We start from the raw sequence: 23,975 nt of genomic DNA, 5'->3' as shown, positions 1-23,975 counted from the left end.
GACCTCAACTATTTTCAGCACCCTATAATTCTTAAAACCACAAGGGTACAAGGAGTGTATGCCAAAGATGCTGGCAACACCTTCAACTAAATGCTACAAGCAGTCAAACCAACTGTTGGCAGACTCAATTCTTGTGTCCACCTGTTTCGGATCCTGATAACCCATTGTTACTCTCTTCCAACTGTAAGACTTGAGACAAGCTAGCAGACGTTTGGTTCATGGCATCATGGGCAAGTGAAAGTGGAGCATCCGCTCTGGAGCTACCACTGTGTTCAGCAGCTGCTACTTCTTTATTACTACTAACTTCCAACTTGAGGGCTTGAGCTAAACTATCAGACAGTTGATTAACAGACTCATCAGTGAGAGAATCAGGAATATCTGCCGTTGAACAAGCTTGCTGTCTGGCCTTCCTTTCCTTCAAGGCTCTCTCCCGCTCATCATAAAAATCAAAATCATCTAGGATAGATGTACGTGCATCGTAATCCATGAAAATCTTCAACATCTCAATACCCTCTTCCAGTTTCACCTGAAAGTATTTCAGCATCAAGTGAGAAATACATTTCAAACCTGTCAAAATGTATATAATGCAATTCAAACCTGTTAACGGGCAGGACATAAAAGAATAACGGTAGGAATTTTTTTACCCATCAAAACTCATATCACCTTAAACTAAACCTGACCCTGGAACTTAATGACAGATCCTGTTTGGGTCGAGTTTTCATATCGACTGTATTTTCTTCTCATAAATAATAAAAAATAAAAAATAAAGAAGAAAAGAGCACTATTATAAATAAAATGTATGGTTAAATACAATGATTTAACCCAAGGCAGATGTAACTTCATTATTCAACAATTGAGCAGAGTTTACTGAATGCCAATAAACTGAATTTAAAGTACCTACGGCGTAGTACAAATATTCGTCCTGATGGAAAATATAAACTGAGGTTTGACACCAATTGATCACTATGGAAGTTTTAGGAAGGAGAAGGGCCGCTTGAAAAATATATTAGATATCACATACTATTACAAACAAGAGAAGCTGGTAAGGGCCATAATTAGGGCCAACTAAACACATTAAATTCACTTTTTATAGTGACTTTCTTAAGTGAGGTAACATTTAATCATAACACCAACATTAACTTAGTGATTTGTGAGGATGCACGTTAGTTGCACACCCAGGGACGGTACTTGACATAATATGAGATATGCCTTTTGCACCTACCAAAGTAACCTGATCCACTGTCCTGCACATCCCACTACATGCCATGTTATGCCCATCAATCTAAGATTTTTCCATTTCCAGTAGGTAAACTATTAGAGCCCTTGAGCTCACAATCTGAAAACTTGGCAGTTGGCCTTTTTCAGACCAAAGCCTGAGGCAACAAACCTATCAACAGATGGAAAAGTTGAAATTTTATTAAGGAAAAGAGCAACATCAAGCAAGGCAAAGGATTCCTTCGAGGGCGTGGCAAGTAGCAACCATCTAAACAATGTCTGGGTGTCCCTAAACACCTCAATTATAAGCTCGAAAATGGTTTTAGTTTCTATCAAAAACAGGTAAGTATATAGCTTGTTTGTATATGTATGTGTGTGTGTGTTTGTGTCTTCATAATCAATTAATTGCTACCTCCTGAGAATCTCGGCTGTGAGTAACAGGCTTATTATCATTATTTTCAAGTAGAATGTGACGGAATCGAACATTGGGAACATCTTTAATGATGTGCCACCGAACTGGAAACTGCCCGCTCCATCTATCTTGCTGCCAGTAATCTGCGTCCTTCTCAAAATCTACAGGTCCAACCATTTCAGCTACACCACAGAACTGGCCACTACCATTAACCTGCAAAAATTTTAACCAGAAAAATCTGATGGGACTTATTAAATAGGTGCAAAAAAATCAAATTTAGACACATCAGCAGAAAATTTGAACTGGAATAATGAAGGTAAGTTTCTTATAATACCTATCAGTTATAAAAGAAGAGAAATCAAACAAGTTATTCCCTTAGTATGTTTCCATAGGTACTAATACTGATACAGCCAGGAAATATAATAGAAAGAAATAGAAAAGTAGAAGAAATTTCCAAAAAGAATCACAAGTCTGATAGTTTGAGACGCATCCAACAAAGAAAGCATGAACCCAAGTTTTTGGGGAAACTGCATTTACCCCAACTACCATGTTTCAACTTCTGCAAAGCCCCCCTCGGCAACCGAAAATGACAAAAATACCCACCATAAGATAAAAAAATGTAGTTAACCCCAAGTTTTTCATGAATTGAAGTACAAGCACAACTAACTTAAAAGTGATATGTCTAGTACATCTCATCCACCACTATAGAGGAATAAGCATTTCCCTAAAGCATTTTGTGAACAATGTTTTTAGGTCTGAAGAAAGAAAGGAGCTTGTATTCAAGACGCTACAATAACTCCATAGAGTAAAGCTTATGTGCATGCTAGATCAAAATCATATAATGCAGACATCAAATCACTTGATCACTTGCTCAAGTGACTTACGATATGTCAGAGATCTTGATTTGGAGTTCTGATGGTGTGGAGTCTTATACATCAAAACGAGACTCATTCAAGAGGTTCATAAATGTAAAATGTCAAGAAGAAGAAATGAACAATAGTTTCAATCATTGTATTCCAACAATTAGGAAATATTAAAAAGTTAAGTCGGTCAAAGCAACATACTGAAAACAATAGGAATACTGGACAATTGCCTTTAATCTCCTTTGCTTCATGATAAGCAGCATCTAGTTTCTTGTTCCCATGTGGTGTGCTGGCCCAAACATTGTATTTAACACTTTTATGAACATTGTCCTCGCTGAAAGATTTGATGATAAAAAAATTTGCATTCTCGTAATCTGTAACAAAATCCTGCCGGTTGTATGAATCATGATGAATTCCAGAAGAAGTAGATGAAACATTTTTGCTATTAACAGATGCAGAACCCTGTTCTGTGGCACTCTTGCTCTTCAGCTTTGAAGCCCTTGGACCACGATTGCGGTCATTGAAGATATTTTGTGAATCATTAAAAATGCCAATTGAGTTGCTGTCCCTCTCTCTTCTCCTTCCCTTGTCAAGAGGGAGACGATTCCGATCATTAGCTACTGGATAAGAAATTGAAGCACCACCAAAGGTAGAGCTTTGATAAGAACTACCATGTGGGTAGCGTCCACTAAAGGAACTCGACACCAAGCCATATCCATGCATTGGTCTCTGTTGTTGAGAAATCTGAAATTAAATGATAAATAAATGTCAGACATGAAACTAGCCTGTCTACATATATCCTGAGTTAAAATGCTACTAGTGTAAAAAGAATGACAGCTCACTTGAAAATATCTGATATTTTACTAGAGTTGCAACATAGATTCATCAAAACAACAGCAAGGGTGGGAGATTAACAGGTGTGTTCTTTGCCGGTATAAGAGTTGTATTTACCTTTTTTTAAAAAAAAAATTAAAAAGACAAAAAAGAAAAGAAAAAGAAAGAATGATTATCTAATGGAATTTATTATTAAGAAATATCAAGCAATATTCTCCATGTTAGATTATAATCCTATTCATTGCTGCCATCTTCCTCACGTTTGAGTGACTCTTTTTGAGTGGGATTCAAACATGCAGTGTGGCCTTCAGTGCCAAAGCGATAATATTATTAGGAATGATGGTATTCAAAATCAACTGATAACAAACCTGTCCAACATTGTGCTCATATGATCCAAGTATGCCCATTGGTTGGGGATAAGCTGCTGGAGATGTTAGAGGACTAGAACCAAGATTTCCAGAGATATTCCCTCCACCAAGTGACCCAAAACTTGGTAAGTAACCTGATCCTGGCCCAAAAAGCATTGTGTCAATGCTGCTACTCTCTGGCACCATCAGGTCAGCTGGGGAAATCGGAATAGCTGAAGACATATGAGGCAAACTTGGAGCAGGGGCTTGTGCATAATAAGATGGGGAAAATGGAACTTGCTGTGAAGAGTAAAGCTGGCCATCCACCATTAAAGATGGCAGTGGTGTAGCAACTGGAGAAAATTGTCCATATGCCATTTCATGATTGTAGCCATAACCAGAATGAAACACAACAGATGGATTCTCATTGTAGATGACCTAACACAGATTAAAATAAGAAGGAAAAAAAAAAATTAAGTTAAGTGTAGATTCAAATATGAATCTGAAGAGTTGCATGAATATGAGCTTTATCCTCACCGGTGATACAACATGCATGCCATCAGCATTAACATAGGGAGAATATCCATCCCAGAGACCAGTGCTATTGCTATAACCTGAATCAAGAGCGAAAATTTAGACAACATTAAGTAATATTATAAATTATTTACATTGATTGATAGTGTCTTATGTGGTGTATTTGGAATGAAAGAAATGCTAGATGTTTTGATAATTCCACTAGGACCATAGAGGAATTGACTCATTTTTTCTTCTTTACTCTTTACTCTTGGACGGCCGTTTGGCTAGCTCCTTTAGTGATTAGTTTCTCAGATTTTCTTTTTCATTTCTCTCCCTCTTAGGCGCTCTCTGTGTATACTTCCCGTGTATATAGGTTGCGCCCCTTTGCGCTTTTTATATCATCATTACTTATCAAAAAAGATTGATAGTGTAAATGATTTATGGTAAGAGGAAGCAGAACCAATGAACAATGACCATCACTTTATATGATTTTTTTTATAAAAAAAAAAAATCAATTTCAAAATATATCTTTCTATATAGAGATATTTATGTTTCCAGATATTTGTTATGAATACCTGAAACTTAAAAAAAATGTTGTATTGAAGTGACCACACTTTCAAAATGGCTCAAAGTGCAAATAAGTGTCAAAGCACTCAAATTTACAGGAGCATATCTCATGCCTATCACCACAAGTAAGAGCTTCATCCTAAATTGTTAAGAGAAGCAAAAGATCAACAAACTAACCACCATATGATATATTTTGTTCGTGAGAAACATAAGCATTGAGCGGATGGACATTGTTCAGATCTCCAGCTGCTTCTGAAGATTCTTGTTGTTCGTTAACATTCCTTGACGCTCCTATGATGACTGCATCCGGAGAAGGATTTGCTGAAACAATCCTTTCATCTTTGGGCGAAAGTGGCTGATAATAAATTACAAAATGAAGTACTAATGGAACATATTTACCTAATCCCACCAAAATATATAGAAAGAATCATAATTGAAACAATTTACTAAAAGTAGATAGCAAATACCTGCTGTGTCAAGTTATCTGGCTTAACAGGTCTCTCACCTGCATCCAGAATTGATGAGTCAAGTGTCTCAGTAGAATGCAATAAACACAAGCATTACAGAGAACTGGTAAGTGAAGCAACATATCAGAAAAAGGAAATTGTATATACACAAAGGCTAATTTCATCTGCACATCCAATCATAATATGATATGATGTTGAATCTGGCATGTAGTAGTATGCAAGTTAAGTTCCAAATCTCACCTTTCTTAACAAATAAGAAAAAATCACCTTTTACCTAACAAGAATACTCTCAAATTGTAGCCCCTTCTCTCAAAAAGCCTCCTCCTTCAGTATTCAGATAGGGAGGAGGGAAGAGCACGCTGCTCTTGCCTCCTCTCCCCTGCATCCACATGCACCTCTCTCCCTCACCCTCCCTCTATTTCTCCTCTTTTTTTTCTTTTTTCTTTTTTCTGCTCCTTTGTATAGATTTTGGAAGTCGGATCTGCGGCTCATGTCTCCTCTCACCATGAGCCCCTCCACCACCATCGCCGCCCCCCTCTTCCCCGCGTGTAGCGTTTAGCTTATGGAGATTTCCAAATCTAGATTCAATGTCCACTATACACCCACCGTCGGGCACATCCAGATCTGACGGACATAGCAGTGTTGCTCCTCTTCAGTGGCTCTAGTTCGGTTATCTACAGTGTTATCCTTCCTGCTGTGACTCTCCAGTCAGTGGGTGTCTCTTGTGGCAGTTCAACCATTGTTCTGTCTCACAAACCGCCACTTTTGGAGGCCCTTTAATAGTGGGTTGGGTTACTCATATGCCCATTCCAATTTTTTTTTTTAACTTTATTTGTGCACTATAATGTTTATAATGGGGTCAATGTATCCACCCCCTCCTGTAGTAATTTTTTTTTTAATGTAATCTCACTTATAAAAAAAAGTTCCAATTCTCTATATCCAAACAATGCAAGAGCACAATAATGTTAACCTCTTAAATATTCTCTTAGGAACTCCTATATACACTGAGGTATGTTGGGAAGGAGACAAAACCCTTCATATAACAATTTAAACTCATATTCTCGATATATGAAAAATATTACCATGATAGAATTGGTGAAAATTGTTGACTCATAGCTCTAAGATAACTAGAATGAAGGCAACATCTTTAACACATCCTGGACTCTTACTCAGAGACAGACTTGCACTGACCTCAACATAAACGGATGAAACTTGTTTTGTCTACTTGCATGCATTGGCTTAACTCACTTTTAACATCCCTAGACATTGCAAATAACGCAAAATGAAAGAAGGGCTGTACAAGGGAATAAGAAATCAGTTGAATAAAAAAGACTTTAGGAAAGATTCATGTAAAAAAAATTATAGATCAAACGCATAACCAGCTGCAAATGTCATCTAAGACAAAAAGGACAAAAACTTTCAGACAAGCTCAATCTCGCAGAAGACATTGAAGTCCCAGGTCAACTGGCTTAGGCACTAGATTCAAATCCACCGTAAAAAGAGAGAAGAAGGAGTGAAGAATAAAAGCGGTTGAAACCTTGGGTCGGCTCTCTCGAATCAAGGGCATTTGCTAATAATATAAACTCATCTGAAGCAAGATTCGTATAAACACCAAAACACCACGATTTTCAGCAGTTTATACATACATCTTTTATTTCTGATTTCATAGCCTCAAAGGTAATTACATCTCTGTTTCTTGCATAACTGTAGAATCACAAAAGAGGTGCTCTCTATAACAATTTCCGTCCATATCTCAATTCGGGATAGCCCTTTGTCCATTAGTCTTATAAATCTAAATTCCTAATCCATGCAACAGAGGAGTATGAGCCACGAACTACCAAATCTAGGAATCTTTGTGAGTTTCTTGGAAAACTGTACCTACTGCTAGATTGAGTAGTCAACCAAGGCAAATCTAAAGACAATTTGGAAAGGTAAAATCAAACTCAGGTTTTAGATTTGCAAAAGTCTTAGCAGCTCTAGTCTAGTATCTGCTCATATAAATATATCAACTACAGCTGGCGAAGAAGTTTTATTACAATTGCATCTCTAAACTTCAAGAAAGCTATTTCACAACTTAAAATGGCCACCAACCAGTGTCTTCCCCACTAAGACGAGGTCCTAGGAGGATAGATCTGGATACTCCCATAACCATCAGCAATCTAACGTGAATTGGCCATTCCCCCAAAAAACCAAAAATCACACTTGAAAGAAACCAAACAAAAAAGGCCTCTAGAGCATTTCACCACTTGTAGCACAATGGAAGGCTCTATCAAATTTACAATTAAAATGAGAATTGAATGACTCCAATTTCTCATTTCCTGCTTGCTTGGGCATAAGATTAATAACAAAAACAACGTTAATAACAAAATTAGGAAGCCTACATGCACAAGATAAACCCTAGAAAACCCATTTTCCACACAAACAATTTGATTAGAAGACGTTGCTCATCTTGCGGATTCACGTGCTTAAACGTACATTTCATGCGATCCAATAGAGAAGTCTCATCATGTCAAACAGAAGCACAATCATGTTCCGCAATTTTCACATTAAAAAAAAAAAAAAAAGAATGAATTAGAAAAACCAGAAATGCTAATTTGGTCCTGTAAAACCTGATTTGACAATGAAACAAACAGAGAAGCGTTCCGCAATACATACCCAAGCATAGAAATCACATTCGAAAAAAGAAGAAACCAAAAGAAAAATATTCAAATTCATATGCATAAAAAGAGAGATACCAGTGGAGTTGATTCGATCTCGTTCCTGCCGAGCGGTGTCCATGAATCAAGGATCTACGAGCCTCCAAATCAAAGGAATTCAATTCCGAGTGAGAAAATTCGAGGGAAAATACTTGGCAAGAGGAAGAGACCAGAGAAAGCTTCGAGAGGGGGGTTTTGGTTTCAAAAAGACAGAAAACTAAATGAGGGTTTTAGCTTTTATTGTTTATATCTAAATGCATATATTACTCCAATAATACTCCTATATACTTATTCTAATTTTCTTTATTTTTGTTTCTAATTATTATGTTTTGGATATAAAGAACTTTTTTTTTAAACATGTCCACATAGTTAAATTTGATGACCTCCACTTTATGAAACGTAGTATTCAGTCAATTGAATTATGCTTGGGGCTAAATATAAAGGTATTGAATCTTCTTCTATTTTATGGTAGAGATTTTATTTTGAGTGATGTTACATTCACGTCACTATGCAGATTTGACGCTATTATTAGTCTTTTGATTTTCTTTTTATTTTAACAATGGCCGATCTAAAGGTAAATGGACACTATCACATCAACCCAATGAGATAAGGTGCAGTATATAGGATTACTCTATTATGTCATTACAACTAACAATGTACATAGTCACTTTATCTAAACATTTAAAAGACATGATAACATATACTAGAGCAAGCAATTTGGGTTGGTAGGTTGGGTTTGGGTCGACTTGCTTAACCCACAAACTCATTAAGGATCAACTTGTATATTACTCGTTTAGTTAAACAGGTCAAACCTTTCAACCATAACACAACCCCCACAAGTGATCGACACAACCTGCTTAACATGTTTAGTAAATGGGTCACAAACAAGTCAACATGTTTGATCCGTTTCAACTAACCTTTGAATTAGTTTTTACTATGGGTGAAAAGGCGGCTACGGTTAGCGGTTATTGTCTAAAGCCGCTAACCATAACCGCCTAGGCAGTTAGTAAAATCCACTAAGCAGTTAGTAACTCCAATAACCGCTAACCTTTTTTTAAAAAAAAAAAGAAAAGAAAAGAAAAGAAAGCAAAACGATGTCGTTTATATGGTAATATGATAATATCATACTACATATGACATCGTTTCATATATATATATATAGACGGTTAGCGGTTAGTGTGGTTAGCAGGCGGTTATTAACCGCCCGCCTTTTCACCCCTAGTCCTTACTTCAAAATAAAAATAAATAAATTAGAGTTGGTTAAGATTGTTACATTAACATTAAAGGCATTCAGTAGTTATGGGCTATCACATCCTAGGGCTTCGGTTTCTTCAATCAAAGCTTAGAGGGTTGTGATACAAACATTGGGTAAAACTCACCCTTGAAAACCGGCTTGCAAGGAAAGGGTGCTCAAAAGTTAACACATGGTTAAAAAATAGACTTAACCCATGTGAGACACTAGGATCGTAACAAAACACCACGTTTCGTGACCGACGCCAACGGCGGCTCACTCTATCGACACTGACTTGGTGGTAGCATTTTCTCTTTTTGGCGGCTTCACTCATGTATTATTATTCAATGACTTAATATTATGCTCATACAAAGTATCAATACATTTTAATCTGGTATCTTCGTGACTCGACCACAAAGCAGCAACTTATACGATCCCATACTCGACATGGTGGCTAACATTGATACTAAATTATACAAATTTTGGGTAGAATTCATCATTGAAAATCAACATGCAAGAGAATGGTGTCTAAGAACTTATATACACATGATTAAAATTGGACTTAACTTATATGGAACACTAATATCGTAACCCGTGGCCGTGGCTTGTGATGGGTCCATAGTTCAGAAAAGGGAGTACAGGGGAGATAAGGACGGTAAGAGTGAGGAAGCCGGGAGAATAAAGGAGGTTCGTAGGATTATAGGCAGCAGACAAAAAGATCTTCGAAGGGTCTTCCAGAAGGAAGAAGGCAAGAGCTCAGAATAGAGGAAGAAACCGATAGCTGAATTGTGTTACATCAATGGATAGCCACCCTTGAAGGTTGCCAAACATGTGCAATTGAGTAAGTTTTCAGCGTCTTTTTCTAGAATAAGTGATCCTCTTTCCGTAAAACAGCTGGTTTCGCAACTTTTCTAGAAGCAGCAATGTGGTGGAAACTCATTTGCTATTTAAGATCAATTCCTGAAGACTCTTTTATAGCTTGGCTTGCCATTCAAAAATGTTCTTCGGATGCAGAAATTAGCTGGGCAATAAAGCTTGAAACGAAAATCTTTTGTTTATCTATCATATTTGGGAGGAAGGAAATTCATGATATTATGAGGCCCAACAAGTTCAAAGATAGGGCATAACCATTAACCGTATTCTGACAACCAGAACTAACATGAATTGTATACAAAAGTGATGGCTCCACTGGCCTTGCAGTGGTTTCACATGAAATGCTAGTTTCCAATAATCAGTTGATTTGATTGGAATAAAAGCAGCCAGACTCATAAGGTGACTTAAACAACTGAAATTCCTGGAAATGAATGCCAGCATTGTTATGTTGATTTAGTGAATGCACACGGGACTCGGGCAGTGGTTGCTCGACCTGCTCGTGTCCTGACGAAGAAAGTTCCCAGTTTTGCAGTTCTGCATGGACTGCTGGCTGGGCCATGCTGGTTCGATTTACATGCATGAGTTGGTCTAGAGCATTGGCTTCAGAGTCATTCAGACCCCATGAATTGGTTGACAGAAGAGAGAGAGCACGCCGAACATCTGGTGCTACATCAACATTAGCCGCAAATGAAGATGCCTCTAAGCCTGTAGAACATTGTCATATAAAAAAGTAGAGATATTAGAAAAATAAAATGAACAAACTCAAATGAACCCCGTAGAGACCTTTCAATAAAATACACTAGAAGCAGTGGGACCTGCTATACATATGCTTCCTTGCTCACCTTATTGTTATTTCCCTAGTTAGTTATCCTCACTCTCCACACGATTTAAAGTTAAAATGGAAAAATGTAAATTGGAAAATCATCAAAATTGGTGCAACTGATGGATCCGCTCATGCCCTTCATCAAGTGTGGCTCGAGTAGAGGGTTTTGTGCCTCTCTTAAGTACATAAGAGAGTAATGCCAAACTTAAGGTTTGCCATAATTTGATAATATGATTCAACTTCATAAAATCAAGGTGATTTATTATGCTTGCACTGGGGACTATTTTTTTGACAAGTAGTTGAAGTACGTACGACTGATATGCGCAAACGGCGCAACTCAAGTACATAAGATGTACACAAGAAAATCTATTTAGACAGAGAAAACAAATCATGAAAACTTAGCAATATTAAGATTTAAGGCAACTGTCTAGTGGTAAAGAGTTTTGAAAAGAAAGAATTAAGTTCTTTCATTGGTCGTGAGAATCATCTTTTGTTTCCATAATTTTACTAAGCCACAATGAGAAACGCAAATGTCGAAAAGACTAGGAGAGACAATAGAAGGCCCTTTTAGTTGCCTAGTCTCTAGCTTGATGTCCACACAACATATGATACAATAATCATTATAAATGCCCTGATATTGTGATTGATTAATTCTTAAATTTAAATTTCTAAGCATAAAGTAAGAAAACAAAAGAGGGTGGGAAGAGGGTCTTTTTATTACCAAAAGTAGCATTTGCTTTGCTTTGAGAAATTCTTACAAACTATTCTCCTATCAACAAGTGAACACATTACAAATGGGCCATAAAGGTCTCTTGCTTGGGGCAGAGACAATAGCCTTAGGCTCAGGCTTCCTAAGAGGATATTTCCTCTCCAACCGTGTTATGGCCGCTGCATTGACCGAGTACTTGTAGCCTTAGTTTGCGTACAATGTTTACACAAAATGCAAAGGTTGATTGGGAACACTGAATCGGCAACCATATATGCTTCATTCAGCAAGGGTTATGTTAAAATTGTTTGTTCAACCAAAGCTATAAAGCAAATATTCCAGATTAAAACGCCAGGTGGTTTCATGGAAATTTGATTTCTTAAATTGTAACATGAATGCTTAATTGTAGACGGCTAAACACTAGATATCCTAACTATTGACAAAGAATGCTGGTATAAGAGTAACTAGGGAGCAATCTATTAGGAAGATGGTAACTAACAACGGTAATAACAGGATGGTAACTAACAACGGTAATAACGCTTTCCAAGCGAGCGATCTAGCGCTTCGTATTACTCCTCGGGCATGATGGATTTTTCAGATTTCATCTCAGAGAACAATTTGGTGGATATTCCGATGATGGGGGGTCAATTTACTTGGTCTAATAATCAAGAAAATGAGAGTTGGTCGAGGATTGACCGGTTCTTGCTTTCCCCGGAATGGGAAGATCATTACCCAGCAGTGTCACAAAGGCGACTTCAGCGCTTGCTTTCCGATCACTTTCCTTTATTATTGGATTGTGGGACCCCTTGCGGAGGTAATAAGTCTTTTAAATTTGAAAATATGTGGCTTAAAGCAGAGGGTTTTGTGGAGAAGGTCTCTTCTTGGTGGGGGACGTATTCGTTTGAGGGTTTACCTAGTTATGTGCTTGCTAATAAATTGAAATCACTTAAAGTGGACTTGAAAAAATGGAATGAGGAGGTGTTTGGGGATATTGGGAGGAAGAAGAAGGAGTTGTTGGGAGGTATTGAAGAGTTGGATGAGGTGGCAGAGTCGAGAGGTTTAGGTCAGGAGGAGAAGATTCGGAAGGCAGACTTGGTGAAAGAATTGGAGAACACCATGCTATGTGAGGAAATTCATTGGAGACAAAAATCGAGAGCTTTGTGGCTCAAGGAGGGGGACCGAAATACTCGTTTCTTCCACAAGATGGCTAATTCTCATCGTAGGGGCAATCGGGTAGAAGTGCTTCGTATAAATGGGGAATTATCCGATGATCCAGTTGTTATAAAAGATCACATAGTTCAGTACTATCAAGGTTTATACTCGGAACAATGCACTTGGCGTCCGAGAATGGATAACCAGCCCTTTTTGTCTATTGATGAGGAGGACAATAGGTGGTTAGAAAGAGATTTTGAGGAAAAGGAGGTGTGGGAGGTGGTTAAGGGCATGGATGGTGATAAGGCCCCGGGTCCAGATGGCTTTTCTATGGCTTTCTTTCAAGCTTGTTGGGGGGTTATTAAACAAGATGTTATGGCGGTCTTTGCTGAATTCTACCGAAGACGTCATCTGGTGAAGAGTTTGAATGCAACTTTTATTTCCTTGATTCCGAAGAAGGCGGAAGCGGTGGAGATGAAGGACTTTAGGCCTATCAGTTTGGTGGGAGGGGTGTATAAAATTGTTTCTAAGGTGCTTGCCAATAGGATGAAAACTGTTTTGGGAAAGGTTATTTCCTATTCTCAAAATGCTTTTATCGGGGGTCGGCAAATCCTTGATTCCATTATCATTGCCAATGAATGCGTGGATAGTCGCATGAAATCAGGATTGCCGGGTATTCTTTGTAAATTGGATTTGGAAAAGGCCTATGACCATGTCAATTGGGATTTTGTTTTGTATTTGCTGCATAGGGGTGGTTTTGGAGAGAGGTGGAGGGCGTGGATAGAGTGGTGTATTAAGTCGGTAAGATTCTCCATCCTTGTGAATGGTTCTCCGGAAGGCTTCTTCAATAGTTCGAGGGGAATCCGGCAAGGGGATCCTCTTTCTCCTTTGTTGTTTGTGCTAGTGATGGAGGCTTTGAGTAAAATGGTGAATACGACGGTAGAACAAGGCCTCTTGACTGGGTTCTCGGTGGGAAATAGGGTGTTATCGGAGCTGATGGTCTCCCACTCTTTATTTGCGGATGATACCTTGATATTTTGTGAAGCGTCCATTGAGCAAGTCCGGTATGTACGTCTCATCCTCTTATGTTTTGAAGCTGTATCGGGTTTGAGAGTGAATTTGGGAAAATCAAAGATTGTGGCTATTGGAGAGGTGGAGAATATGGGGGTTTTAGCTAGTATCCTTGGGTGTAGTGTTGCCGAGCTGCCTATGAAGTATTTGGGTCTCCCTCTTGGGGCGTCGTACAAGGATACGGTTATGTGGAATGAAGTGATTGAAAAGTTGGAGTGCCAGATGGCGGGTTGGAAGAGGATGTACCTCTCTAAAGGAGGTCGCCTAACTCTTATTAAGAGCACTTTGGCTAATCTTCCGACTTACTTTTTGTCTCTGTTTCCGCTTCCTATAAGTGTAGCTAAAAGGATTGAGAAAGTCCAAAGAGATTTCTTGTGGGGAGGAATGGGTGAGGAGTCTAAGATGCATCTTGTAAGTTGGAATCAAGTGTGTCGTCCCCTTCGCTATGGTGGCCTTGGCATTCGGAAGTTACACCTTTTTAATCAAGCTCTCTTGGGAAAATGGCTTTGGAGATATGCGAATGAGAGTGAGGCTCTTTGGAGTAAGGTTATCAAAGCTAAATATGAAGACAAGGAAGGAGGGTGGTGCACTAAGGAGGTGTCGGGTGCCCATGGTGTGGGCCTATGGAAGCACATTCGTCAAGGTTGGAATCTTTTTGCCAAAGAGATTCGTTTCGAGGTGGGGGAGGGTTCGAAAGTTCGTTTTTGGCATGATATTTGGTGTGGGGAGAGTCCCTTGAAGCAAACTTTTCCGTCCTTATTTAATATCGCCAGACACAAAGAAGCTTGGGTGAAGGATAATTTTACTTGGAGGAGTGGGAGAGTTGAATGGAATGTCATTTTTGTTCGGCCCGTCCAAGATTGGGAGATGGATATGGTTTCTCCTTTCTTTGATCGGTTGTATTCTTGCAAGATTTCCATAGGAGTGGCAGATCGTATGTGCTGGATTTCATCTAAGAAAGGAAAGTTTGAGGTTAAGTCGCTCTACAAGGCTTTGTCCCAATCCAGTCAAGAGGTGTTTCCTTGGAAAAGCATTTGGCGCACTAAAGCTCCTATGCGAGTGGCTTTTTTTGGGTGGACAGCGGCTCTAGGCAAAATCTTGACACATGATAATTTGCGTAAGAGGAATATAGTGGTTATGGAGTGGTGTTGTATGTGCAAGAAGTCCGGAGAGACAGTCGATCATCTTCTTCTACATTGTGAGCTCGCTAGTGCTCTATGGCATTCGATTTTTAGTCGGTTTGGCTTGCATTGGGTCATGCCTTGCAGGGTGAGAGCTTTGTTCGAGAGTTGGTGGTCGGGAGGACGATCCCGGAGCGCAGTTGTGTGGAAGATGATCCCTCTGTGTCTTATGTGGTGTATATGGAATGAAAGAAATGCTAGATGTTTTGATAATTCCACTAGGACTATAGAGGAACTGACCCATTTTTTCCTCTTTACTCTTTACTCTTGGACGGCCGCTTGGCTAGTTCCTATTGAGATTAGCTTTTCTGATTTTCTTTTTCATTTCTCTCCCTCTTAGGCGCTCTCTTTTTATACCGCCCGTGTAAATGGGTTGCGCCCCTTTGCGCCTTTTCTTTATAATACATTTACTTATCAAAAAAATAACAGGATTGGTGACAGTGGGACTGCAATGAAAACAATGTTCATGGTAATGGAAGAGGTAGTAGAGTTTCCAAGCCAATGATGGCGATGGTAAAATTTGTGTTGACAAAAGCGATGTTGCTACCTGATGGAAATAGAATCAAAGACAGCAACCTAACCTGATTTGTGGGATTTTGGTCTCTCTTTTTTTTCTTCTGTTATTTTGCCAGAGGGGAGGAAGAACTAGTTGTTAATTATGAACCATAGATTTTTGGGAAAATAAATATAATGGAGTTGCATCAGAGAGGAGCAGATAAATGTAATATCGGATTAAAATTTCGGGGAAATAATCATTCATTGTAATAACGACGACTCTTTCTTATATATGGCCGTGTGCAAATTTTTCCAAAGATAAATATTAACTTGCCTGTTTTCTTGGAAATCTGAGCACATTTGAGGGTATATTTGAAATTATAACTCAGCCAAGACATTAAAATTTATGTCTAAGAGTTCCAGCGATACAAAAAGTTTTATATAATAGCAAGGAAAGATACCTTGACTAAGGACTCGAGGCGTACTGCCTTCAAAAGACAACATCTTGATTGAATCTGTTTGTAGCATAGAAGGAGCACCTGGCATCTCATCTGAGAGCAATTTCAGCTGCCTATCAATGCCGCCGGTTTTTGTAGGTCTAGCTACAGAATCTTCGGCATGTGTAACTTTATTATAGCTGCATGCACTTGACCACGTTGGATTTGCAGTTGACAATGGAACCCTATTCAACACAAGATTCATCTGCTGTCTCCCATCTGTACATTTAAACCCCAAAACCAAAAAATATGTGACCTTGATTCGGTGATTGGTTATGAATCAGAAAAAATGTTTATATGGGGAAGATAATAAAACAAATATATATCATTGGTCTTTAGAAATAAATTGTGTAAAAAAAAATGTTTCCATAACATATATATAATAACCCAAATAGGCACTTTTAGAGGAGAAGAAGATTTAAAGAATAAGAAAATTTACCATTCCAATAGACAATTTTAACATCAAAAAATGGCTTAAATGCATGTAGACAGTAGATGAAGTGTGGATTCAATTCAGTTCTATAACTACTGGGATAAATAAAAAGTATTGAAATTTTAAGAATTAAAAATTAGCACCATATAATGATGAAGACAGTCTAGAAGAATCAAACTGGATTGCCTCCGTCTGTGGCCTACGTCGCCGTGCATTGTGATCAGAGAGACGTCTACGACAGCTTCTCTTCTTATCATCAAACTCTGACAGTTCATGGAACCTGTAACATTACAAACCAATTGTCACATCAACAAATTCACTTGATTATAACATAACCTGAGATTTTGCTTAAACAAAAGCTTAGCATCAAGAAGTGTTGAAAATGCAAAAAAGACACTAAGATAAACTATGAAGAAAATCAAGATCCCCACTGATAATGTACCCTTTATAAGATCAAGATCCAAATAAACTTGCCTGCTGCACTGTTGGCAAAACCGACGCTCCATTCCAGCAACAATGACTTTTGGGCTTTTTGAGTGGCATTCACAGATTCTATGCCTGCGATGGTAATCTTTAGCTGACTTTAGGTCAAGGTTGCATCCTTCAACTTGGCAACGTGGGGTTTGAGTGCTCTGATAAGATGCCCTAGACCTCTTTGTGGGAACAGCTGAGGATGTAGGAACCACAGGTATAGTTGATGTCTTAGTGGTGCTTGCCGCACACAAGTCTTCAAAATAAGTTCGTTTGCCAAGCTTCAAACCAATTATTGGTTCACCTGAGCTGACAGAAGCCCCCAGAGATGGATAATTCTCAGTACTGTCCACCCTGGACCATTCTTTTTTCTCAGTAAAATCTTTAGGGAATCCATCAACAATCCCATATCTCTTACTTCCCTCCTTGGAAGATGAATCGGCCGAAGCAGAGATGGAGCTCCTAGATGAAGAACCATGCCCCAAATCTGAACTTGAGAAACCACCACCACCTCCAGATGAATATACAGATCCATTATCGACCCCTCCATCTCCTTCAATCTCATGATTTGATGGTTGTACCAATTCTGGAATATCAATTGACTTAGAACTGAACCCTGCTAATTTCTCCCAGTCCCACTCCGAGGTAGTTTTCGAGTTCCAGTCCATCTCAGAACAAGACCTGTGCGAAATTCACAATCTGTTCTAGATTCAATGTGCATAAAACTCTCTCTTTCGAATGCTGGATCCTGCACACAATAGCTCAATTTGGTCAAAAGTTGTAGCCACCAGAAGGAAGCTTTGCCAAAATGATTGAAAGCAAGTAAGCTAATGCAGAGGGCCATCAACAATCACACTCTTGATAAGATGCGCTATCTGAAGGAAAAGTGTAAAGACTAGAAATTAGAACAATTAAATAAACATGTGACTTGTCCATTATGCTCTGACATATAAAGCTCAAGTAAAGAGGTTACCTTCAACTCAAATCTTGGAATTGCGACGTTTCTCCCTTCCCCTCTCCTTGAGCATCAACATCTAAGAGTAGGTAGCAAATTTCTCTGTCGTTCCCTTCAAACAGACCAGATAAGAACCTCTGATCCCCGAGTCTAGAAGAGACCCATAGAATAAAGTAAAAACCAAAAAATGAAGTAACCAAACAAGAACAGTTGCCGTCCCATTGAATATGCTACTTTCAGTGCCTTTGTCCCATTAAATTCCTAATCTCCCTCCCCACCAAACAAACAAGTGAAATTCAATCTGTCAGAGGCCTCCATGTGGATCTTTCTCCTTCCCATTCTGGCCAAGACAAAACTGTCAAGCACATCTCATCACAATGGTTCTGCCAACCCATTACCCACAAAGTCACCACTCAAACACTATGCTCTCCAGACCCTTCCAAGCCACACAACAGAATCCTACTCACACACCATAAAAAGTCAAAACCAATACAGTAAAAGGGTAGCAATTTAGAATATCCAAACTAAAACTGTAACTGTCATTCCGAGCTAGAATCAATAAAGAAGTCCTACTCAATCAGAATCAAGATTTAAACCAATACAGCAAAAGGTAGCATTTTATTTTTATTTTTATTTTTATTCTTTTATTTATTTATTTATTTTTTCTGAACTTCACAGTAAGTGTTTATTAATATCCATTGTCTCAGAAAACCCTATTTACCACATCGTTTCTTAAGAATGTAATTAGCCAGAAGATAACCTTTTTGTTGATACAGCGCTGAATTACAGCACAAAAAGACTGACTGACTGACTCTACTTTTATATCTTCTACAAATAAACTTCACACCCTCCCTCTGTGTCTTTGCCTCTCTCCCCACCCCCAAAAATTTCTGGCAAGATAATAACACAATGCTATAGAAAGGGTCACCGTCTTAACCAAAAGCTACCCTTAAAGCAGCAATTTAATGGGCATCCTAGTCAAACATTATCATCCTGTAGCTACAATTAATGAGTTATGTCACTTCTTTCCCAACAACAATTATTGCACATAATTGATCACGCTTCTATCTCCTATAAGTTTGACAGAGAGGTGTCCTAAGATGCACATGTATAAATGAACTTACATGGTCCCATAAAAAAACGTGTTTTCAATAGTCCCTCATTCTACATTAGCTTAGATATCTACATGAGATGAGAAACCTAGTCCAAGCAATAGAGAAGCACGAATATAAACATAACTGTGGCAGTTTTGTCAGTGTATACCAAGCTAAAGGATCTTTGGCTAAACTCATTCATCTAGACCCTGATGCATCATTACTTCAAGAATTTCGGCACAAAACCCACGAAACTCTGCTCCCATCATTGCACAAACTTACGAAAAACATATGTGCAGAAGAAAGGCTTAAGAATCCTTGGCCCAATCTTATACAACCATGTCTATCATAACTTACAACCACTTGCTTCAACAAATCCATGCAGGCATGCAGCTCTCACACAAAACCACTCAATAATTTGCTTCCTGCTCAAAAATATCTCAAAACAAGTGTCTTAAGTACAACCAAAAACAAAATTCTCAAAACTTTTTGATAGATTAATTTTATCACCCCACCAGAAGAAAAGGGATAGATTCCCAAATATTTAATACTAAAAACATTGTCCCAACTACCCACATGCAGATTCTACCCCGAAATGATAAATTTTAGAAACCCATTTATTACTATACAGTTGTTCTCATTGTCCATACCAGTAAAGTAACATATATGTGTACATACATACTCATATGCATACATATATACATGCATACAGATGCATAGTTATAGAGTGGACCACTCTAAAGCTTGGCACCACCATGTGTAGTATTACTAAGGAGTTACTCTTATACCCATCCTTTTTTTTTTCCTGAGCATTCCCCATTCATTGATTCACCAATAAAAAAACCCATCTTTAAGTTTCTTTCTACAGCAGCAGCCTTCTGAGCTCAAGGGCTTACTTTACTTTCACGCAGAAAATCATTAAAAACAAGAGAAAAAAAAAAAATTAAAACCTTTTCCTTTTACCCATTTTCCAATAAACCCATTTCTAGGGTTTCAAAATTAAAATTCCAAAAACCAAAAAGAAATCCAGTAGAAAATAGAAATTGTCACAATCAGAGCAAAACCCATTTCTAACAGAGAGAAGGCAAGAAATTTGAGGACTTACGGGTGCTGGAAGCCACTGGCTCAGGCCATATGGACTGAGTCAGAAGGCGAGTGGAATCAGTGAAGGTGTTGGGCTGTACCAAAAGTGGAAAGTGGTGAGAGGCAGGAGGAAAAGAAGTCCACAGATTTCTTGCTATTTATAGTATTGTAGATAACTATTAACGTTACCAGCATGGGGATTAAATTGTTTGTGTCCCACTCAATTATGTGATGCAACGTGTCCGATGCTTTTGCTTTCAGAAAGATGTTGTTTACTGAAGCATGTGCCCTTAGGGCCTTAGTGTTAGGAGAGAACTACAGAAGTGCCCCTCAGCCACCTTCTCTGATGAACGGTGGGTGATTTTGTATATTTTGGAGACTTGAAGATGAGCCGGGCCGTGGAAAGTGACTCCACCGGAAGATTGGAATGGGATCCTGGGTCCCTTGATTCATAAGGGCAAAACTGTAATTTCATTTTAGTTTTGGACACTTTTACCCCGTTTGTCGGAAGATTAAATATGCTCTTACTTTAAATGTATTTTGTGATATTAATTACATTGAGAAAAATATAAAAAAACTCACAAATTACCATTAGTTTGCAATAAGCACCTAATATTTAAAATCTACTACTTAAAGTAGCTTCTAAACTATCAAAATGTATAAAAAAAAAATGCCACTTATTTTTTTATATTTCTATAATACCCTTATTTTTTTAACAAATAAAAATAATAAAATAATTGTAAAAAAAAAAAACCAATGGGTTAGTAAAAAAAAAAAAAAAAAATGTTTTTTTAAAATAAATAATAAATAATTAATCATTGTATTTGACCTAAATTACAAATTGTTTTATTTCTTATTAAAGTAAAATTAGAAGTACGATTCTTGAGATATTCCCAAAAAAAAAAAAAAAAAAAAAGGTACTAAACCCTTCAAACAAACAAATTGATTTTACTTTAGTACCTTTTGAACATTATGAGGATATATTGCAAACGGCTAGTAGTTTAGGGGACTTTTTTATATTTTTCCCTTCTTTTTTATTCCTAGTTTTCTATTTGAAATTTGTTTATCCGTTCTTTTCAATTCAGGAAGAACTTCTTCTATTGTTTGAGTTACAATTTATCTTATATATTTACATACTGTTCATCACCCAAAACAATAATTTTTTTTTTTCATGTTCTAAAAACAAAAAAAAAATCAAAATATAGAACACTTTAAAGTTTAAACTGTTTTTATCTATATAATTATTCTAGTACTAGAATAATTATATGTATATAAAAGTGGTCTAGTACTAGACCACTTTTTTCAAATAAAAAATTATATGTATATAAAAATAAAAAATAAAAAACCCCCCTCAAAATACATTAACAAACATACATCAAATATTTTAATTTATTTGAAATGAAACTCGACTAAACACGTTTTTTTTTTTTTTCTGAGCTAAAACACGTTTTAGGCATGCTGATTGCTGATGCATGTTGTACATGGGTGCATGCTAGCTAGCGGTATAAATAGACTAGTGATCAAGTTTGTCATAGATGATGAAGATTCATGTGCCTGCATCGCAAACATATATATATATATACACACACATACCGTAGACACATCCTTTTCATGAAGAATTGATTCCAAGTTTGGTTTGGTGTTTAGATGAAAGCATGAATTGTTGAAGCCTGAAGCCTGAGAGTCGTATCTACTATCTCTACATCATCACCCACTCAATCCCTTTAATACTCTACTACAGCCACGGCTCCACCACCCTAGCTAGCTATATCATTTAAGAAATGAGAAGGGGGGTGGTGGGATATATATAATGACTCATTTTGCATTTTGCATTTTTTTTTTAACAATGACTTATTCAATAAGTGATTGGAACTAACACATCAACAATACTATAAAAATATTAATTAGACACCATAAAAACGTAGTTTCTAGTATTACTCTTTACTTACTAATTCTTTGATATTAATTTCCTTTGCTCATTTTTTTTTTTTTCCTTCTCCTTTTTATCTTTTCAACAATTAATATTCCCAAAAAAAAAAGGAAGCATAACCTAACACGTAGTATTGAAAATTAGTTGGCCTTTTGACATTAGCAATTGTTAGAAAACATAAAAACATGCCTCTAGAATATTCTTTGACCGGTTGTTTCACATTGGTCTCATGTCCCTACGCTACGTACAATCTCTTTACAATTCGTGGTGGTGTTTGCTATTACAACAAAACAAAATACACGTACATATTCCACATTCGAATGAAGTCCCTCACACACAGTGGTAGAGCCAGGTAGTGTCCGACGAGGGGGCATGCCCGCCAAGTTAAAATAAAAGAGTTGTGGCCGGCCGTTAGAATAAAATTAAATTGTATTAATTTGGTGCTGCAAAAGGACTAGCCTTTCTCCATGAAGCTGAGAAACCTGCAGTCATCTATATATCGTCTAATATTCTGTTAGACCCCCTTTTCTTTTTCTTTTTTTTCTTTTTTATAATATTCTGTTAGACTTGGGTAGTATATGCAGGGGATATATATAGTTTCAAATTTTCAATAACAAATAAAATCAAGTAATTTTTAATTTCTATAAGAAATGCATTAAGAATGTAGGAGTTTATCTTTAAGTAATTGTACGAATTTATCTCCATGTTAGAGTCGGAGTTTATCTCAAAGTCTTTTACTTTGATTCATATACTAGTTGAGGCCCCTATTTAAAGGGTGATTGATTAATAAAGAGTAAGCCAAATTAATCTAGAACCTTGAGTTTGAAAAAGGGTTTTAGGTTTTCTCAAAATTTAAAAGATTTAAGTTTCATTAGAATCTAAAGTATGGGTTTCTCAAAACCTAAAATCTATCTCTTTTACGTGTTTGTAATTGCAAAAATCATTCACGGAACAGAAAACTAGAAAAAGAGAGAGATTTTGTTTTTAGGCATCCCTTTTGATTAATTCCACAGTCGCCCACGTGGAAAACAATTGCACGTTATATGCTGTTTGTGGAGTAAATGCAGCAAAACTTGAATTACTCAATGTATGGGTGAGCAATTAGTAAAAACTAATTTCCGTGTAAATGGAAACATATCATCTCCAGTTTATTTGAATTGGATGATATTTTTGTCGTTTTACTTTTTAAAGGAACAAAAATATATTTTCAATATAAAAGTGGCATTGCATAATTAATATAATATAATTATGAGCATTAAAGTATATGGATGCATATTTAGCCCCACAATAAATAAAGAATATGCAGAAAATGATAAAGGCACAACTTAAACCAAACTTTGGCCCAATTTTTCTCTTAAGTTTTTTTTTTTTTTAAAAAAAAAAAACTTCATGTGGAGGAGAGAGAGAACGTTAAACTAGAGAGAGAGAGAGAGAAATTTGGTCTAAAAGTTTGGCCAAAGTTGGGTTTAAGTTGTCATAATATGCATAGCATCGCCATTAATTCATTCAATAATATATCGCCATTAATTCATTCAATAATTGATCCATTCGTGGGGCAGTGCCAGGTGTCAGCATTGTATCTCTCTCTCATTACAGCTTGATTGGCGTTTTGTTGTTATAAATAAAACATGTAATGTGGTGGTTTGAAGGCTTTAATTAGGCAGGTTGGCACTACAAGTAAAACTTTTGTCATCGACCATTAAGAGTAGTGGTTTAATGGCTCAAAAAAATTCTCAAAGTGGTTAGGCATGTACTTGGATATGAGTTCAAATCTCCGCAATAGAGAATTCTCACATATGTCTTATTAGTATTAGCCACATTGGTTCTCATTGATGCCTTGGTGGGGCTAGGTCAGGTTATGGCTCAGTCGAACTTCAGAGAACATCTGCAGTTTCCACCGTCTAAGCCCCTCATGTGCGGCTCCCAGCGGGTAGATGCTACTATGATCACGCCCAAGTAAAATAGCCACAATTGATTTCCCTGGCCTATCATTTTTTGCTTAAAACAAAAAAACCTTCATCATCAATCTGTTTAGCTTCTTATTGGACCACCCTCATCAATTT

General features: G+C 37.3%; 2 protein-coding genes across 2 annotated transcripts; both read right to left on the bottom strand.

Annotated features, from left to right (window-relative positions):
* Nucleotides 1-65: 65 nt before the first annotated feature.
* Nucleotides 66-8,129, bottom strand: ECT10 (evolutionarily conserved C-terminal region 10). Its single transcript, XM_059605478.2, has 8 exons — nucleotides 7,957-8,129; nucleotides 5,222-5,259; nucleotides 4,932-5,109; nucleotides 4,209-4,285; nucleotides 3,693-4,109; nucleotides 2,692-3,234; nucleotides 1,628-1,840; nucleotides 66-526 (listed from the first exon to the last, which is right to left on the bottom strand). The coding sequence occupies exons 1-8, from the start codon at nucleotides 7,997-7,999 to the stop codon at nucleotides 125-127; spliced, it is 1,911 nt and encodes a 636-aa protein (XP_059461461.2). The 5' UTR covers nucleotides 8,000-8,129; the 3' UTR covers nucleotides 66-124.
* Nucleotides 8,130-10,183: 2,054 nt separating this feature from the next.
* LOC132189409 (squamosa promoter-binding-like protein 12) lies at nucleotides 10,184-20,123 on the bottom strand. Its single transcript, XM_059604150.2, has 6 exons — nucleotides 20,005-20,123; nucleotides 17,824-18,264; nucleotides 16,854-17,598; nucleotides 16,523-16,659; nucleotides 15,911-16,165; nucleotides 10,184-10,726 (listed from the first exon to the last, which is right to left on the bottom strand). The coding sequence occupies exons 3-6, from the start codon at nucleotides 17,516-17,518 to the stop codon at nucleotides 10,380-10,382; spliced, it is 1,404 nt and encodes a 467-aa protein (XP_059460133.2). The 5' UTR covers nucleotides 17,519-17,598; nucleotides 17,824-18,264; nucleotides 20,005-20,123; the 3' UTR covers nucleotides 10,184-10,379.
* Nucleotides 20,124-23,975: the final 3,852 nt, after the last annotated feature.

The sequence above is a fragment of the Corylus avellana genome, chromosome 9 (genome assembly GCF_965113065.1).
Source record: "Corylus avellana chromosome 9, dhCorAvel1.hap1.2, whole genome shotgun sequence".
NCBI classification, from domain to species: domain Eukaryota; kingdom Viridiplantae; phylum Streptophyta; class Magnoliopsida; order Fagales; family Betulaceae; genus Corylus; species Corylus avellana.
The sequence above is the reverse complement of the archived record's forward strand: the minus strand, read 5'-3'. Positions and strand labels throughout refer to the sequence as shown.

Coding starts and splice junctions, on each gene's coding strand:
- ECT10 (XM_059605478.2), bottom strand. CDS start 7,999: ATGGACACCGCTCGGCAGGAACGAGATCGAATCAACTCCACTG. Junction 5,260..7,956: donor AGATCGAATCAACTCCACTG/GTATCTCTCTTT, acceptor TTCTGGATGCAG/GTGAGAGACCTGTTAAGCCA. Junction 1,841..2,691: donor CAGTATTCCTATTGTTTTCA/GTATGTTGCTTT, acceptor AAATTTTTGCAG/GTTAATGGTAGTGGCCAGTT.
- LOC132189409 (XM_059604150.2), bottom strand. CDS start 17,518: ATGGACTGGAACTCGAAAACTACCTCGGAGTGGGACTGGGAGAAATTA. Junction 16,166..16,522: donor ACTGTCTTCATCATTATATG/GTGCTAATTTTT, acceptor TTAAATGTACAG/ATGGGAGACAGCAGATGAAT. Junction 10,727..15,910: donor GCCTCGAGTCCTTAGTCAAG/GTATCTTTCCTT, acceptor AATGTTCTACAG/GCTTAGAGGCATCTTCATTT.